The 19,248-nt window shown below is 38.5% G+C and overlaps 1 protein-coding gene across 3 annotated transcripts in view; it reads left to right on the forward strand.

The window, feature by feature from the left end:
- Nucleotides 1-19,248, forward strand: part of PTK2 (protein tyrosine kinase 2) — a 188,532-nt gene that overhangs the window by 143,453 nt on the left and 25,831 nt on the right. For all 3 annotated transcript variants that reach the window (XM_063407212.1, XM_063407051.1, XM_063407126.1), the window contains 8 exons: nucleotides 4,889-4,945; nucleotides 7,357-7,454; nucleotides 10,123-10,207; nucleotides 12,078-12,178; nucleotides 13,456-13,571; nucleotides 14,405-14,505; nucleotides 15,414-15,503; nucleotides 16,745-16,949. In XM_063407212.1, coding sequence (XP_063263282.1) covers nucleotides 4,889-4,945; nucleotides 7,357-7,454; nucleotides 10,123-10,207; nucleotides 12,078-12,178; nucleotides 13,456-13,571; nucleotides 14,405-14,505; nucleotides 15,414-15,503; nucleotides 16,745-16,949 — 853 coding nt within the window. The remainder of the gene's footprint in view (nucleotides 1-4,888; nucleotides 4,946-7,356; nucleotides 7,455-10,122; nucleotides 10,208-12,077; nucleotides 12,179-13,455; nucleotides 13,572-14,404; nucleotides 14,506-15,413; nucleotides 15,504-16,744; nucleotides 16,950-19,248) is intronic.

Consider the following 19,248-nt stretch of genomic DNA (forward strand, 5'->3'; position numbering starts at 1 on the left):
GAAAGCTAGACGCTTTCTGCCTTTCGTCTTCTGTGCCCATGAGTCGCCGCCCAAGGGTACTGCTCTGCTCTTTGTCTAGGCTGCCTTATTAACCCAAAAGCTGAATATACTAACTGAGTTACTGTTTGTAAACTACTTTAGCCTCAGGTAAACAGAGTTCCAAGAATAATTTCGTTATGTTTTCCTCATGTTGAATTGGATTTTCGTGCAGCATCACCAGCTTGCTGGTCCCCGTTTTTATGGGGAACGTGTTTTCAAGCATCAGATGTTACAATGACAAATTGTTTTATTTATGAAGTTATGCAGCCCTTGTCTGCCATCATTTTTTTTTGTAAATATATTTTGACTTCATTCTTGGACCCCTGACACAGCATGCTTATAGATGAAACAGAAAAGCAACAATAAGCATCAGCTGAAATCACTTTGAATTACACACGGACTACAGCGATGCTTTTGGCTGCGTACTGGTCCAGCACTGATCTAGACCAGTTTGGCTTTATTAGGGGTAAGAAGAATTTCCTCTTATCTATAAAAACTGTCTCAAATATTTGCCTTAGCTTGTGCTGTGGGGTTTGGTGTGCAGTAGGGCTGCTGCAGTACACGTGGAACCCGGTGTTTGTTTGAAATCTTCCCCGTAGAATCGCTCTCTTTGCCACTCGTTTAAATTTCAGCCTTGTCCAAGTGCACAATGCTCTGTCATTAAAACTTAGATGGTTCCATTTCTCACTCATGTCTTGGTGATAAGCTCAGGAGTGCATTTCTTCTGGAAGGGTCAACACCAACTCTGCTTATCCAAAGTCCTCAGTGTATTTACAGAGTCAAGTCAGACTCATGTGGCTGCAGGAGAATTGCTTTAAAGTATTGAACAAACCCGGAAATTGACTTTTCTTAACAATGCATTAAAAGAACTAGTTCCAGTTCCAAATTTAATTTTTGTGTACCTTTGTGTTTGAAAGTCATTAACTCTGTTTCATCATAAAAGCTTCTTAGAGTGTTTCTCTGTCCCTTGGGTTTTAGGTGAGAAGTCTTAAATTCTGCTGCTTTTCTGGTTTTTCTTGGGTCAGGTATATAAGATAACTACAGTCTGAATACTTTTGGATTACTCATGAATTTAATAGTATATTTTCCTTTCCCCCTTCTCTGTCCCCTCTCTCTCCCCCTCTTTTTTCTCTCTCCTTGCATGCCACCTGGATCTGCAGATGAAATTAGTGGGGACGGTAATATATTTTCTAGTCTGTGTGTTACTAACGTGCAATATGCAACTCTTATCTCCATATACCACTTAATGCACATTTCAGTAATACATTTTATACAGCTTTTAGTGTAAAAAAAGTGGTCTGCTTTGGGTATTAGCTGATAAATACTGTGCTTTACAGGCTGTGCAACTAATGCTTTCTGCTAAACTGGAATTGGAAAAGGAAAAAATCTATTTCAAACACACAGGGATGTGGTGGTGCATGTGTTTGCAATGAGACTTGTGGCATGATGCAAAGAAGGTTTAGAGGTTTGGAAGTGTCCAGTTTGATTGAAATGATTACATCATCATTAATTAATTAATTAAGTGAGATCAGTGGATGTAACACCTGAGAAATGAGTCTACTGAGTAATGCATTAAAGGCATCAAAGTGCTCCTTGCATTAAAAGAAGCTGTACAAAATAGATTAATGCAGATTGAATACATGAATATTAACCAGGTTTCAGCTATTCAAACTAATAATTTTAAAGGCAGATTTTCATGTTTGGGGTTTCCTTTTAAAAACTCTGAAACTTACTACAAAATATTTAACTTCTGCAGACTTCAAAAGTCTCTTTTCCTCTGCAAAGAAGTGGAGTTTGTTTTTTTAAAAGAGATTTTTAGTTATTTTTCTAAAGAATTCCATCTGAAGTTGGGAAAGAATCAAACTGCTGCTGCTGCTATCATATGTACCTTTATTCTTCTAAGTAGGAGGCACTAAAAGGGCATAAAAGCAATATGCAAAGGAGGGTGATAAGAGGAAATAGAGATCACATCTTGTGACCTTTCTTTCAGTAAAATGTGAAGGGGGTGTATTAACTTTTCATCTCCTTTCCTTCAGATATAAGCTAAAGATAATACCACACAATTTTCTTCCTTTTCTTAAACATCAAAAGGACTTTTTTTCAGTCATAAATTTAAAAATTATATTTCAGATACTACCTCTACATAGCTTTTCGTTGGAACTTACCTTCTTTTATAAATTACAAGCTCTGATAAATGGAGAAAATTATCAAAAAGGGAAGTTCAAATGTGTGCCTAAGGTCATGGATTAGCTATTATGGATTTAATACCCTGAGATGTTTCTCCCCTACAGTTTAATAAATGCATTCAGTTTTAGCAAAGCTCAAATTGGCTCATTCATGTGTGGGACCACCACTGCCTTCTCCTGAAAGCAACTTGTTCATTTTGCCAGCTCCAAAATCATAACAAAGAATGGTTCTGAGTTTCAAAAGTGCAGGAGGGCAGCATGATGAGCCCTGTTCTTAAATCTGAGTTTTTCTAGACTTGCCAAGGACATCTGGAATGGCTGAATTACAGCTCTGGAGAGTGCTGTAACACATCCTCCTTTGTGCAGCAGCCTGGAGAGCCCAGCCCAGCTCAGATTTGCTTCAGGCTCTGTGTAGGTTCTGGAATATCTCTTAGCAGACACAGTTCTGGGAGATTTGGTAATAGTCTCAGTCTATGATTAATTCTGGGCTCAATCCCATCTGTGGGGGAGGTCAGTTCTCTTTGTTCCAGACCACTTCAAGCCCATCAGTGTTAATGCCTTGACTGAATTTTCCTCTAATGCCCAGAAACAATGCCAGCCATACATAGGAATTATTTTTTAATATATTCCTCTCCAGAGCGTTAAATGTGAAACAAGAAATATTTGTGTAGTTAATTGCATACATTTAATTTATTTGGATTGATTATGAAGACATTTCTGGTTTTGTGATGGTTTTGGGCAATGTATCAAAACCACGTAAAGTGCTCTGTGCTGTTCTGAGAATGCTTTTAGTATGAATTAACTCATTAATTTAAAATAGATGAACAAGCCCTGCCATTGATCACATTCTGAAGGCACTATTCTGTAACCTAGTGTGGCAAGTGTTTGAGGTCTTTTTAGTGGCACCAGTGGCACTAGTTTGGTTTCTAAATTTTAAAACTTTTTCTTAGGGATGTTTACAATATTTTTCATCCAGTCTGTTTTCTAACATAGATTAAGAACTTTCTGATATCTTCAACAGAATCCTTTCACAATATTAGAAGGATACAAAGTGATTTATCTCCATCATGTTGGGGATTTTTTTGAAGCTTATTTTTTAAATCAAACTGAGGCTTGTTTTTACAAAAACATTAATTCATCATGTAGGGCAGAAAATAAAATACTGAGAAAGAGATAAGTGCTTCTGGAGTGTTCTGCCTGTTCAGAATGATGCAGTCTTTATAATTTATTGCATTTTCATTAGGTGAATGTGTTTTGCTATATCCCAAATAGAAATTGCCTAGAATTTCCCTATTCTGCTTTTACAACACCTGACATATTCCTACAGGAATTCAAAAGAAAAAACAGCTTTAATTTTATTTAAGTAGTAAGAAACTAGGATCATAAAAATACACTTACTCCCTGAAGTGTGTTGAGCTTCAAAGGTTATAGGCAACCTGTAGTTTCCTAATCATTGAATATTGAGTTTGCCTGAAAACTGAGCCTCCTGCTTATCTGTGTGTGTGATATTGATGAGCCTTGCTCTGGTTTCAGGGCTGGCTTGAGCTGAGGGACCATCCCATCCTTCCTCCCACTCACTGGGACTTTGTCCCAGTCCAAGCCATCGCTCTGGAAATGATGCCAGGGAGCTGTAGGGATGTGTCCAAAAGCTCCAGGGCAGAAAGGGGAAAAAGGGGAGGAAATCATGACTTCCAGAGGATTTCCAGTGTGTGATCACCTGAAATCAACCACAGAACCTGCACAGGGGGTTTGGACATTACTCAGTTTTGAGAGTCTCTTTTTGTGTGAGTGGAATTTGACAGCCTTGAAGTAAAAAATGAACCCGCTGTTGTGGAGTGGCTTTAAAACCCCTGGAGGAATTGATCTGACCTTTAGGAAATGACCTGCACACACTGGAAGTTCTTTAAGGCAAGGGAAGGACCTTCTGATATGACTTGACACCATTTAAACGATTTTGAGGACAGATGATGTAAAAGTCACAAGTTTTAAACAGAGGAAGAAGTGCACTGTTGTTTTTCTGAAAATTTTGGGAAGTTGTTTCCAAAACCTGTCCATGAAATCTTCAAATGAGTCTTGACAGCAAAACTAGTGGTGGATTTCCACTAAACAAGGAAAATTATAAGAAAAATGGGGAAAAGAGTGTGGCTTAAAAAGCTCTTTGTGCTCTAGAAGACTCTGTGATAAATAACTCACCTGGCCACGCTGACAGTAGGGGGAAGCTGCCCTGGAACATCATTGGTGTCTTCTGCCTGTTTGACATAAAAAATAACAAACTGTTATTCACACTTTATTGAAGGTAAAGCAATTTAACTCATTCATAATTTTTTCTCTTTACTGCACTGGAATTTGGTGTTAAAAAGATTTTAAATCAACAGTTTAGACGGGTCCCAGTTGCAAAACTTGAACTTTATTGAATACAAATGAATCTTCCTTTTCTTTTCTTCTTTGTCAGTGCATCTATGTGATGTAATGCAAATGGCACTGAGGTCATTATCATACCATGAATTATGCATGAGCAAATTTTAGTCATGCTGTATTAAATGTGACCTGGCAATGCTGAACTTTGGGTTTGGGACATTTTAGCCTTGGTACATTGGAGATGTTGTTCTGGAGAATTGTTTTCATCTGCTTTTCCCGAAACTCTTCAATTCCTCCCTTTGCAGAGACTGATGACTATGCAGAGATTATAGATGAAGAAGACACTTATACAATGCCCTCAAGTAAGTGCCATGGTTAACTTGGGAACTTTCCTATCCAAAAGCTTCCTTGGTTTAGCAGGGACTGAAATATTTCAGCCTTATTTAATAAATGTGCAAAGAAAATGTTCTGGTTTCCTGCTATCTGTGATTTCACAGTGAAATTATTTTTTTTGGATTATGATGCTGAACATAACACTTGAAGATTGGATAAGATCTCTGTGATGAGAGCAAACAATGTGGATTTCTGTCTGACTGTATCTCACCTTGCTCTGTGACAGATGTGGTGCTCCCCAGTTCCATGAGAGAGGAACACCCAGCTGTACCACATGCAATTTTGTTAAAGATGAAAGACTGCAGGAGCAAAAACAAAAATCCAAAGTTCTGCTGAGTCTTCATCTTTGAAGTAAAAACAGTGGTGCTGTCGCCACCACAAGGATTTTGTGTTACAGCCTGTTTGAATTATGATATAATCCCAAACTGTCAAGGCCAGTTCATTTAACGTGAAAGTGCAATATTCTGATTTTAAAAGCTGCATCTGGGAAATTCCAGTTGCATTTGGGAAACCAAGGATTTCTCTGGATGCAGACAATCCATTGGTGCAGAATTCTGCCCAAACCATCAGGCTTGGCAGTGTGAGAGGGGAGGATGGTGCTGAGCTGGGGCCACATTCTGCTGAAGGACCATGAACTTGCATAGATTTCTGAGCTCACCATGAGGCAGAATGTGTCATGATCACTTCAGTGATCACAGCATTATTTCCACTGCTGTGGAAAATCTTTGAAAAGCAAGAATATATGTTTTGCAAAACATATATATATATTTTAACATCAGTATTTGAAAAGCAAGAATATATGTTTTCCAGAAATAAACTGAGCATTTTTAATGTCTTGCAGTTAAGTCACTACATATTCTATTAACATAGTTTCAGGATCAAAATATACTGTGATAAATGATATCCTATATTTTTTTTAACAGATTAACTTTGTGTCATTTATTTCCTTCTCCCTCCCCCCTCTTTTTATTTAAATTCTCATGGAAGTAATTACCTGTGGGCCCAGCCCTGGCTGTGCTGAACACTTGAACACGGTTTCAATGCAAAACCCCTGAGATGGGCTGTGGGGGGAAATTCATTCAGTGCTTTGCTGGATTAAAAGGGTCTCAAGTGTTCAGCTCCCAAAGGACTGAGTCAGTAAAGATCACAAGAATGGGCCTGTGACTTCTGCTAATGTAAACTTTAAATTACATCAGTATATTTCTCTTTTATTTTTATGTTGAAAAATGTTTGTCCTGTTTTGATTTTAAGAAGCTCTATCTAAGTAAGCATTTGATTTTTCTCTTAATTGCACTGCAGAAAGCTATGGAATAGATGAAGGTAACAGGAGACCCTTTACCCATCCCTGTATGCTTGCAGTTTGGAATGATGTGGAATTTTTAAGCTTACTATTCACTTTCATTTAATAAACATTATTTATTTATAGTTAAACCAGTTAGCTTTGGGATTTTAAAGAGGAAAATGCAGTACTTAAAAAAGAGATGAAAAAGGCATTTATCACCCTGTTAGCCAGCTCTAAATGACATTACTTCTGTAGTGTTGATGATGTCAAAGTCAAGGTTATGAAGTTCTAAGCTGGTTGCTTATAATTTTTTCTCTGAATAATACAAGCAGAGGTGAAAACATATACTGTGCATGCTTTTCTGCTATTCCTGAAATATTTTTCCATGTCTGCTAGAAATTAAATTGCAAATGAAATCATTCAATTGCAATTGATTAAATGTTTTGCTGAAGTGCTGAGCCATTTTTATCAGTAATATTCTCAGCCTATTAAACTGTGACGTTAACAAAATTGCATAAGGCCACCAAACATCTCAGTTTTACTTCAGTTACACACTGGCAGAGGTGTAGAGCACTCAAAATTTCACTCTTTCATTTTGTCTTTACTTGCCATGCTCTTGTTCCTGTATTTTTTTTCTTGCAGTTACCTCTTTAAAAGTTCTCCAGGCTTTTTTGATGGTTCCAAAATCTAAACTAGCACACGGTGGAGTCCTCTTAAACAGCCAAAGGGATGTGTGCTGAGGCCTTGTTTAACATCATTGGTGTTGCCTTAAACTGTTTGTGTGCTTTGTCTTTCACCAGCTGTAATGAAAAAGGATTTAATTGTGTTTATTGCACTGAAATAAGTGCACTGGAGTTAATTTAACAATGGAGATCTCACAGTTCTTTCCCCGTTGCTTTGGTTCAAACTTTTCAGAGGTTTGAGAGGTCTCCACTGTGTGTGTGCAGCATCTCTATAGGTTGGTGTGCAGCAAATGTTTAATCTTAGTTATTCATATGTGAGACATTTGAGTGACTTACTTTGAGTTTTGTGTCTTGTGGATTATTTCCTTGCCCTTCAGCAGAAACTTAATATTTCAAGTGCGTTATATTCTTGTAGCCAGAGATTATGAAATTCAAAGGGAGAGGATTGAGCTGGGGCGCTGCATTGGGGAAGGACAGTTTGGAGATGTGCACCAAGGAGTTTACATGAGCCCGGTAAGCCTCACTTCTCAAAGAAAAATTAACAATAAAGCTTTTCAAGGTAAAAAAAATTAAAGAGTATTCCTTAGAGGTCTTGGTCTGAATCTTCCAGAACAGATAAAAATCTGCTTCAGTGACAATATCGCTGTCTCCCTCACAACAAAGGGTAATAAAGTTATGTTTTCCTGAAATAAAATACAAAATACTTGGACACTGGTCCAGCAAAATCCCAATGCACAAGAGTCACCTCAGTGAAACAAGGGAGGTTGGCAGGATTTGTGTAATTTACAATGATGCTTATCAGTTTTTATTGAAAGACTAAGATTTCAGTTGAAATAGATCAAAGATTTTGTGTAAAGTATCAAGAGAAAGCTGCCAAAACTAGTGAATTTCAGCAAATTTCAGGTTTGTAATACAATAAATATTTCATATTAGAAGAAATTGTTGGGATTTTTGATAGATTATACAAAAATTCTTGTGGACAATAATCTAGTTGTAACTTCAGAAACAGCTGGTTTGGGTCCTGGGCTTGGCGGGTTAAATAATCTTCAATGCAATATTTAAGTAAATAAGGATAAATGTTCTATTTCAGACAAGTTTGAAGTCTGATCTGATACCTTTATGTAGAAAGCTCATCTGATTACTTTGCATTGAGAGAGAATCTTATTTTTCATGTAATTCTGTCCAAATTAAGAGGAGTACCAAGGAGTAATGGTTCACTCACTTGGGGCACGGTGGATAAATCTAGAGGTCTGTAAAACTAATTAAAGACCCTTTTCTTATGGACTGTTGTTTTGAAAATGTCGGCTGACTACATTCATTTTTGTGAATTGGAAAACAGATTTTACTCAGGCATCCTTTTTTGAGATTTTTAAGCAACCACCTGTGGATTTATTTTATTTAAAAGAATTTACTTCATTCAAGACACTGGGATGTGTGAAGGTGAAGCAGAACAGTGATGTCATTAAATTTTGATGTTCTGGTCACAAGAGTGTAACTTACACTGGGGGAAGAAATCTTAAAATCAATGTAAGATTAGTTCTAATAACGTGGTGGTGTACCCATTAATATGTTCAGTTTGAGTGCACAAATATAGGGGATATTCCTTGCCTTTTGTTCTGCTAGCTCCAAGCTGAATCTCAGAAATGTCATTTGTAAAATCCTGATTCTAGTGCAGCATCACCTCTCCCAGTATTCCTGAGGGGTCACAGCCAGACTCTAAGTGTAGGGTATGAATGGAAAATGGATTTATAGACACAGGATCCTATTGCTCAGCTGTAAGCAAGCCCAGTAAGATTGTTTTTAAAGGCTGATTAACTGTGGAATTAATCCCAAAGTGTCATTTAAAATACCATTTCCTGCTCAGTACAGAAAACATGTCCAGTCTGATACATTCTCACTGATTTATCTCCTTCTCCAAAACCAAAAGATCAACAAAACCCCAACATCAGGCCTTTTCCAACCTTTATTCTTCAAAATCTCTTTGCTGGTTGCAGACACTGAAGTTCTTCCTTTTAGTGCTCCTGTTGGTTAAAGGATATTTCAAAAAACCTGATGTGTAACACAGGAGAGGGATGGGTCTGGCAGGCATCCAGAGGTCTCCTCCCAGGCTGATTGTTCAATCCTGGTTTCATAAAGGAATAAAATCATTATTTACTGTCAGGGTTTTTAGTTAGTTTATGGGAATTTGATGTGTGAGAAAAGGATTAGATCAATATTTTCCTGCTAATTCTCTTTTGTGAGCAACTTTGAAAATAAGACACTTCAGCCTGCAAAATATAAATACTATTCTAATTCTGGTAACTTTTTGTCTATAAATAGATTTAAAATAGACCAAACATGAGCAAAGATGGAATATAACTCTGAATCTTCATCTCCTACTGGCCTTAAAAATTGGTTGAGGATATTCATCAGTGCTGTAGCATTTTGTGCAAACTGCCCATTAAACAATGGACAATTCCCAGTTTCCCACTTGGAAGGAGAACATCCAGGTCCTTGAACAAGCCCAACCCTAATGAAGCTTAGTTTTAAAACACTTCAGCTGCTCTCAACTCATCGAGAACTTCTCATTTTTGGATATTCAGAGGATGATAAATCAGATGTTCATTTGATTTTAAATAGATGTGGTTCTGTTGAACCTGGTTTTAAAGCCTTGACCTGACTGTGAAAACAATATGTAATAATTTTTGTTTTACTTTCCTTTGTAGTCTGAGTTCACAATTACAACCAGTTTTTCCTCTGAAAGAGCCACAAAAAGTCTTTAATTTGGCTTTCTGGGTTGCTTGCTTGTATAAGCCAAGTGTAGTTTTTAGGCACATATCTCTTTTTTCCTCTATTTATGCTAAATATTGTCAAGAGTTTACCTCCTCAATAGCACAAAAAGTTTACGGTACTATTCAGTTAAACTTACCATCTTTTGGCATAATTTTTCCACAATTTAAACAATGGTTTAAAACAGATTAAATATTTCCAAGACACATTAGGTGTAAGTGTTGTATGCAAGTGTCTTGATTATAATGGCATTTTAACACTGAAGCTTTCAACATGTAATTTCTCAACTAAAGGTAATTTATTTAATAGTAATTTTTTCCAAAGTAGTTTTCACCAGAATTTTAAGAGCCAGCTTTTGGTGGGTGGTTTTTGGTGGGTTGTATTTCAGCTATTTCTCAATAATGTTTTTCAGGAAAATCCAGCTATGGCTGTTGCAATCAAAACGTGTAAAAACTGCACTTCAGACAGTGTTAGAGAAAAATTCTTACAAGAAGCCTGTGAGTATTAAACAACTTCTTTGGGGATCACTTCTGTAACTGCTCCTTGCAAAGACTGTGGCCACCTGTGCCAGAAACTTCTTACACTGATGTAAATATTTATTAATATATAGCCTGATGTTTTCCCCATGTGCCAGGGGACTGCTTTACATCCTTGCCTTGCCCATGTGTGTGATTGGATGTGGGTTCTTTGATTTTCCAAATTCAGTGATGATGTCTGACGCCTGTAGGGCTTTAGAACCAATTTTGGAATATTAGATCTGATCCTCTGTTTCCTACTTTCTCCTTAATGAATTAAAAAAACGCAGCACTTTCTCCAGTTCATTGCTTTGGAAGGTCGGGTAGTTGTCCTTGCTAGAAATGTGTCTGTGAGAGATCTGCTTTGAAAATTCAGAATTAAAATCTATGCTAGAATAGACCATTTTTCTAAATAATTGCCCACAAATGTTGCATTCCCCAAATAGCACATTTCATGTGTGGAGGAAGGCTTTTTGTTGAGGTGAATAGGAACAAAACCTTTTTAAAGAATATTAAAGTTACTGATTCCTCTGCTGTTTGCTTTTGCTAACAAATTAAGATTTGGCACTTAGGCCTCAATTTTTGCCTATTTTTCCTTGCTGTTGTATACCTCTAAATGTTGTAAAGGTATTGTATTTTATCAATAAAGTAGTTGCTTGTGGTCAGATGTTACAGTATATTTTATTCACTATTCCTTTATTCAAGTAATTTTTTCAGCTCTTTCAGAAGACCTTTGTTAATAGCTAATGGATTCTTACCTTTGAATGTCAGAGTTTTTGTAAATTACTGTAATTTTTCCATTGCATTTCTATCTGTTGGAACAGTAAATAGCATTGCTTACAGTAATAACTCAGCAGTCACAAGGTAGGCTGCTGTCTCCTGGCAGTGTAGAAAATAATTGCTCATTGAATGCTCCTTATTATGCTTCAAGTTTGACAGATTAGGAAATGCTGCTGTAATCGACACATAAATAGTACTTTTCAATTTTGATTTAATAGTTTTGCTATTTCTTCTTCCTCTTTTTCATTCTAATTCCCATCTGTTGCCTTTGTCTTGTGTTCAGATTGCAAATCCACTCAGAACTGCTGCTTACTTCACTGAATTAATACATTTATTTCCTAATATTTTACTATTAGGAATATTCAGCTATTTGGAGGTTTGCCTATGGTGAAGTTTTCAATGCTGAAAAAGCAGGTTAAATCAGATTTTAAGATAGATTCTTTGCTGAGGGTGGTGAGGGCCTGGCACAGGTTGCCCAGAGAAGCTGCCCCATCCCTGGAGGTGTTCCTGACCAGGATGGGTGGGCTTGGGGCCTTGATGGTCCCTTCCAACCCAAACCATTTTGTGATTCTGTGATTCACATGTCATAATGCATGAAACATACTGAAATTAACTCCAGGGAAAATAAAAGGATGTAATGATTAAATCAGATTTTTGTCTATATTGTAACCTGGCAAACATGTATTTTCCAGTAATTGAATTATACAGACTGTTTTTACCTCCTCTTCCAGTAGAAAGGCACAGATCAACTGGTTGTGGACTGGTTTTACAGATTATTTTATTAACCTAGGTTATGTTCCTAACCAGATCCAAGGCTGAGAGGCAGAGCCTGACCTGGCTGGCCTTTCCACAGCAGTTTGCATTTTTGTGAGTGGAGAACAGCCCAGCTCAAGCAATCTGTGTTTCCACCTGCCCTCACACATGGAATATCCAGACATTACTGCTTGCAGCAGTTGTTTGAACTCCTGTGGTTATCTCCTCTGCTCATGGGCTAAATGCTTTACCAACAGCTTGCTTTTTATTTTTAAGAAATGTTTTATGTAACACCCTGAATTCTTTGATTTCCTTTCAGTAACAATGCGTCAGTTTGATCACCCTCACATTGTGAAGCTCATTGGAGTTATTACAGAAAACCCAGTCTGGATAATCATGGAGCTCTGTACGCTTGGAGAGGTATGAGAAATCCTCGTGCAGCTCTGCCCTCCTCTCTTTTAGCTCACAGAAAAGGCTGAAAAAACACTTCACAATACTAACACATGCTATCAGGCATGATATCATATTCCTTTGCAGAGTTATAGACTCAGAAACAGGAGTGGCAGCTTTTGACCTCCACGGGGGGAACTGCATCACCTCGTTCCAGAGTGATTTAGTCAGAGTTTTCAGAGCATTCAATTGCAGTTCCAGAGTGAGAGCATGACCCTCTGTCAAGATGATGATAATGTGATAATCAGTTCAGCAGCATTTGCAAACATACCTTCCAGAAGTGAAACTGTCCATCTTTTATTCTTCCTGAGTAATGCTGCATTTTCCCTTGAAACATTCAATTTCTTATGTTGTTTTTTTTTTCATGTAGAATATCTGCAGCAGAGGCCTTAGATAAGATGACTTCCCTCATTATTATGGTTTTTGGATGAATGCTTTAAAGAAAACTAGATCTCACTTTTTATAATCGATTTCCTTGAGACACGTTTCTGAAAATGTGAGCTGCAGGGTTATTTTATACAACATTATATGATTGTCATTGCAATTATCAAACTGCAGTACATTTTCCAATAAAATTAGGAGGGATGGACAGAAAAACCTGTAGTGGAGAAGTCACTTTCTGTCAATAGATTTCCTTTCCAATGCCCAAATCACTTTTCAAAGCCTTGTTTTGATGTGTAAGGACACTGGAGTGTCACCTTCCAGTAGATCCTGCCTGCCTCGTACTGGGAATAGAGCTGACAAATACTCTACACTGATATTGGCCACTCTGAGCTAAATACAGTTGTTTTAGCATGTATAGGTTAAAATTAATTATTCAAATGAATGCTTCTGAAACAATACTGATCAATCTGTGTTTGGGTTGGCCAGGTCCTGTTCAGTTCTGGAGTGATTTAGGCCATAAATGGAGGCTGCACTCAGGGGCAGAAAAAACCAAAAAGTCCAAGAGTGCTTCACTCTAGAGCAGCAGCAGCAGATGCTTTTCAAAAGGAGACTGAGAGGAATGCACAAAATTACAGTTATTTTCTTAGTTTAACAGTTTTCATGTAGAAAAAGTGCTTGAATTCTAATGCAGAGTCACAGTTCTTCATGGGAAGTGGTTTTCTTTTCTCCATCCAGCCTTTCAGGCAAGGAATTCATGCCCACTGATACTCATGTAAACATCACAATTTGAAACATGCCTTTTTCAGTTTTGTTGTTTTTTTGTTGTAATTTCTTTCTCTTTTTTTCCTCCTTGGTGCAAACAGCTGAGGTCGTTTTTGCAAGTAAGGAAGTACAGCTTGGACCTGGCCTCTCTGATACTCTACGCTTACCAGCTTAGCACAGCTCTTGCCTACTTAGAGAGCAAAAGATTTGTACATAGGTAAGATTTCCCACACATTTATCTGTACCTGTCTTTTTTTATGTGTTACTGCTTAAAATTCTAGGGAGTGCCCTTTTTGCAGCGGTTTCCATTGAAATGACACCCTTTTCAAGGGTGACACCTGCTGGTTCACTCCTGGATTGACTTGGAGCTGATGCCAGATTTCAGTGGGAATCATTTTCAGTTGTTGCTTTGTGGTTACAGTATTTTTTCAAGCTGTGAGTCAACTGTAATCATTCAAATATAGAAAAGCAAAACAAGGGCAGATGGCTTCTTAAGTAAAGAAGAGGGGAAATAAAATATTTATAAAATACAAGTACTTGCTTAACCAGAAAATGAACCTAAACTTCCTTCACAGTGTGTTTTGAATTTTATTCCCTTGAATATGAACATGAGTTTCTAGGGAGAACAGACTGGCTTCAGCCTCTTATTGTGTGCAACTAAGAGTTCACAGAACTCCAGTTACTAACTACAATTAATTTTGAACTTAAGCAATTCACTTTTGTTTAAGTACTATCTAATTCTGTGTATGTGTTGTGATAATGTATATGCAAACACTTGCATGTAAAGTAATAGCTATGCATAGATACATAGATAATTGTATTAAAACATCATAAATAACAGCAGGGGGGAAAAGGAGGCTCAGGGGAGGATCTTGTTCTCTGCAATGACAACTTGAGCTCCTTAGCAGGAAACCTCATACGGGACTGTGATCTTAAAGCAGTTCCTTACCTTTGCAGGGCAGGAGGGAAATTTTCTTCAGGTGATGATACTTCACCACATTATGTCCTAAAGTTACAAGAAATACTAGAACTATTTTTTCTGTTTGGCAGGGATATTGCTGCTAGAAATGTGCTGGTGTCTACCACTGACTGTGTGAAATTAGGTGACTTTGGTTTATCCCGATACATGGAAGACAGTACTTACTACAAAGGTGAGGTCACCTCTGGGTCCTTCTTGCAGGCCAGTGAGAACACAGTTGCTTCTCACTGGAGGATTACTATTATTTTGAGGATTTAACCACATTTCTTTGGTCTAGCTGGTGCATTTGTCTAAAAAAGCAAGCTATTCAACAGTTTAATAATGACAGTAAATTCCTCTGTGTGCTTAAGAAGAAGGATCACAAGGTGTGATTTAAGGTACAAAAAGTAGCAAATGCACATGTGGGTACAGATGAGTGCTGAGTTTGTGTAGTCACTGTATGCTGTGTACTTCAGATGCCATTGGACTAGGGAGATTCAGTACAAAACTGCCTTGGAATCCTGCTTTTGGCCCCATTTTGGATGGAATACTGAGCTTTGGTATCTCCAGCAGCTGAGAGATGTCCTGCAGTTCCTGATAAATGGGAAATGCAGCAGGAAAATAAAGGATGCATGTTGGGTACCAAACAGTAGCATTCCAAAGCTGGTGTATATTATTAAACCATGATAAATCATAAATCTCATCTTTAATATTTTTCTGATTTCATATCTTTTAAATTATCCATTATCTGTCCCCTTACACTCTGTTGTGTTTCCTCATTTCATTTGTCTTGCTTGGCTGAGCTACATTTCGTCTTTTTAATTGCTAAGAGGGGAAATAATTTTGAGATTATTATTTCTTGGTGTGTTTTGGGGTTTGTTATTGGGGTCTCTAAGGGAGGTTTTGGGGATTATTATTATTGTTTTGGCTTTTGTTGGTTCATTTCTCCATTTCATATAAAGCCAAACAGCCTTATATATCAATATTTAAAGTACTTCACTGGAGATTGGTTTTGCCTGTGAATTATTTCACTGGGAACAGAATCTATTTTTGAGCTCTGTAGTGGGGATAAGAGCCTGCCCTTTCTTGCCTTCCCTGTAGCTTCCAAAGGAAAATTACCCATCAAGTGGATGGCTCCAGAGTCAATCAATTTCCGACGGTTTACCTCAGCCAGCGATGTGTGGATGTTTGGTGAGTGAAAACCAAGTGGGGAGGGTTCTTTGTGTCCTCTTGGACAAGTCCAGTGTTTCATTTTGACTGCTATAAATGAATAATTTCCAAATATTTGTCACAGTTTTTACTGTGTATTTTGAAAATCCAGTTTCTTCCAGCATGTTTTGCTCCTCTGTATTTTTCTTTCCTTTTCCTCTTCAATAAGCCTGGATTTTCATGGGCCTTTTTACTTCTAGTAAAAAGCTGACAGAAAAGGAGGTGCAAGGAAATTAGCTCATAATTATGACAGAGATTATTTTTGTCTGTTGGTTTTGGTTTTTTTGTGTTATACCATTTGCTGTTTCTCTGTTACATTTTGAATTTTCCTTTCTGTTCATACACATTTCCTTGCTTAATGTACAGATCATCCTATGAGATACCCAGTTTCCAGTTCCTTAATGCTAGATTCCTGCTTTTATAGGAATTTTATAGGAATTTCCTCCTACAAAATACAACCAGAAGCTCATTAAATATCAGGATAAATGAACATCTTGAAACCTCAATATTTTTTTCCAAATATACAACATTTTATATGAATCTGATGTCCTGTGCTCAAACTGGTGCTGACTGCTGGGCTGTACAGACAGAACACAAACTGCGTTAGGGAACAAAAGGGATGAGACTTGAAATAAGAGCAGGACAGTCAAGTAAGAGTTCACCTTCTTTGCAATTTAAAATTTGAATGTTTAGAAGTGAAGGGTTTATAATAGTTTGAAGAAAACTCTAGTAGTGTCAGAGTTAGAAAATGAAGCCTATGGAACATTTTGGCCAATTCTAAAGTGACAGGCTGTGTTCTGTTAATGCAGTTTCAATAGAAACTGGTTTGTTACATGTTTTCAGCACAAAAAATGTGGACCAATGCCAACGCTAAAAACCCCCATAGTGAAAATGTACTCTACATGTTGAAACAAGCCAGTTGGAAGGAGTCAGAGGGAAAAGCAAACACATTGTGCCTTGTAAGAGAGATTTGAATATGAGCAAGCACTGGTTTAGGGCAGGTAAAAGACTGTGTGAGCCAGCTGTGGGTCACTCTGCCTCCTCAGTAGGTGAGGCTGGTGCTGTGTGTGTGATCCTGCTGCAGGTATGTCCAAACCAATTCCCTGGTTAAATATATTGGAAAAAATTGCATTATTACTACAAAACTGGGGTCAGTCTCTCATTTGTCAGGCCCCATTGTTCGCCCCCAGTGAAGAAAATGTGTTTTTGTGTGTGTTCCTCAGGTGTGTGTATGTGGGAGATCCTCATGCACGGGGTGAAGCCCTTCCAGGGGGTGAAGAACAACGATGTGATCGGGCGGATCGAGAACGGCGAGCGGCTCCCGATGCCTCCAAACTGCCCTCCCACCCTCTACAGCCTTATGACCAAGTGCTGGGCCTACGACCCCAGCAGGAGACCCAGGTTTACTGAACTTAAAGCACAACTCAGGTAGGCTTTGACTTCTGAGAGCTCCTTTCCTTTGTTCACAAATGCTGCTTTTCGTTTAATCTTCTGTTACTGTGGTTTGGTTCTGTGGAAGATACGAGGCACGGTGCTTTGAGTTTTTATCTTCAGACAGCCAGGTTGTTGCTGGTCTTTGGGAAAACTGGGCCTTATCTGGCAGAGAGAATGAGATTAGGCAATAAATTCAAATAACTGGAAATATGAATCACCTTCTTTCTCTCCCAAGAAAAACTCCACATTTTACTAGCAATTTGTTTATAATTTTAGCTGCAATCCTTGGGGAAGGAGGTAAAAAGAATTTAGAGTGATTATCTAAACAAACATACTGTGGAGTTCTGGGGCAGAGATGTATCTTAAATAAATGAAGCATCAGGTGAGTGCTGTTGGAAGTAATTTTCTTGACATGTAGCACAGTAGTTGCAGTCACAGCTGTCACAGGGCAATTGCAGAGCCTGCAGTAAATGCAGCATCATAGACAGAAATTCCTTTGCCCTTTGTAAACCAGGATATAAACTGCCCTTGTGTTTATCTTGGAGTGAGTGTGAGTACACACCTTGCAGAACAGTCTAAATTCACACCTTAGTTTATTCTGCAGTAATATATTCTGTGTGTCTGTATTACCAGCCCCAAAGTGGGAGGGATATTTAAACTTTGAAACATCACTGAGATAATGTGCAGGCACATTTGATATTTGTGACCAAACTGGGTCACAGTTTTATGGCTTTTGGATTTCATGACTGCTCAGGATGTATTTTGCATAAGTCAGTACAAGCTTTGAGTAACACTTAGGTTTTGCACGCTGACAATCCACACTGGGAATTCTTGACATTTGTTGCCGAATTCTTCGTTTTTACTTCAGGTTTTGTGTAAAAGCTGTGCTTTGTAGCATGTTTTATTTTCATAGTGTCGTGTTTTTGCTGTTACTGAATGTTCATGGTTCATGATAATTCACTGGTGGTTAAAATGAGAGACAATTCGAATATAATTATGATGCTATCTCAGAACTGCTGTATGGAGAACTTAAAGACCTTAAAGTTCTTTTCTATTTCTTAAAATTTCATGCAGTTCCGCCATCTGTTACTGTGGGAATTCCTGTGTAGACCAATAATTTGTAGAATTAAGGGAAGACTTGACCCTTCTCACAGATAATTTCCCATCCTCTTGACTGTGAGGAGTTAACACGAAGGGAGGAATGTCAGGGCTGGGTAGGGATTGCAAGAAAAAGCTGTGACACAGTTGTGTGATTCGGGTAGTTGGTGGAAATTGGCAATGCACCTGCTTTTTCTCCCTTTTTGGCTCTGAAAGTACAGGATGATTGATAATTTGCAGCCAGGTTGTACTATTAACTTAAAGCTGGTTGGCACACATGAGAATGAAGTCCTAAAAAAGTGACTGAAAAGATGGATGTGTGTGTAAACCCAAGCAGGGAGAGTATCTCACCAGAAAGGGAGGAGGATGAGTAAATCCAGAGTGTGCCCAAGAGCCTGGCTGTGCTCAGAACCAACACTCAGGGCATGCAGCAAGGCAGGGTCTTGCTGGTTACACAGCAAAATGTGTCAGTGTGCCTGGGTGAGCTCTGAAACAGGTCACCAGAAAGACTCTGGAATTTCCATGCTGGCAGACGTTCAGATTTGGATTGGAAAAGGCTCAGAGCACCCAGCCCTTGCTGTGCTGAGCCCAGCTCCACCAGATGATCAGACTTGAGACCTCCAGGCACCCCTTCCATCTCATTCTGTGTGAAAAGTGCACCCAGTGTTTGCTCCTCTGGTCATGCTGGGAGATTTGAAGCATTGTTTACAGGCAACCTCTTTCCTGGGACCACTGCAACCCTAAAATCCAGTTTTTACTCAGTTCCCACCAAAGCAGGGAACTTTCTGCCACTCCAAACTGGTGACCTTTATCTCCCAAATTGAGGCAGCATGGTTGTCCTTAGGGCTGCTTTCTGCTGCTCCAGACAGAGCCAGCCTCTCTCTGGAAAGGTTGCCAATTCCCTGATGATGAGGCAGTCTCAGGCAGCTAGGGAAGATTGGGTTTCAGAACTCAAATTCCCATGAACTTGCAAAAACAAGCCATTTCCCTGGTGGCCTTTCCCCGTGGTGTTGCTGCTGCTCGTTCTGGATGCTGCCCAGAGCAGTCTCTTCAAGCTGAGAGCAGGCTGGATGTTTGCTTGGAGCCAGATACAGCACTGCAGTATTCATTCCTCTCTGGCTTAATGAAAAAAACTCCACAGCTTTGGGAAAAATCTTCTGCATCTGGAATAGCATTGATGGGAGCATAAGCATTT

This window comes from Prinia subflava, chromosome 1 (genome assembly GCF_021018805.1).
Source record: "Prinia subflava isolate CZ2003 ecotype Zambia chromosome 1, Cam_Psub_1.2, whole genome shotgun sequence".
Taxonomy (NCBI): Eukaryota; Metazoa; Chordata; class Aves; order Passeriformes; family Cisticolidae; genus Prinia; species Prinia subflava.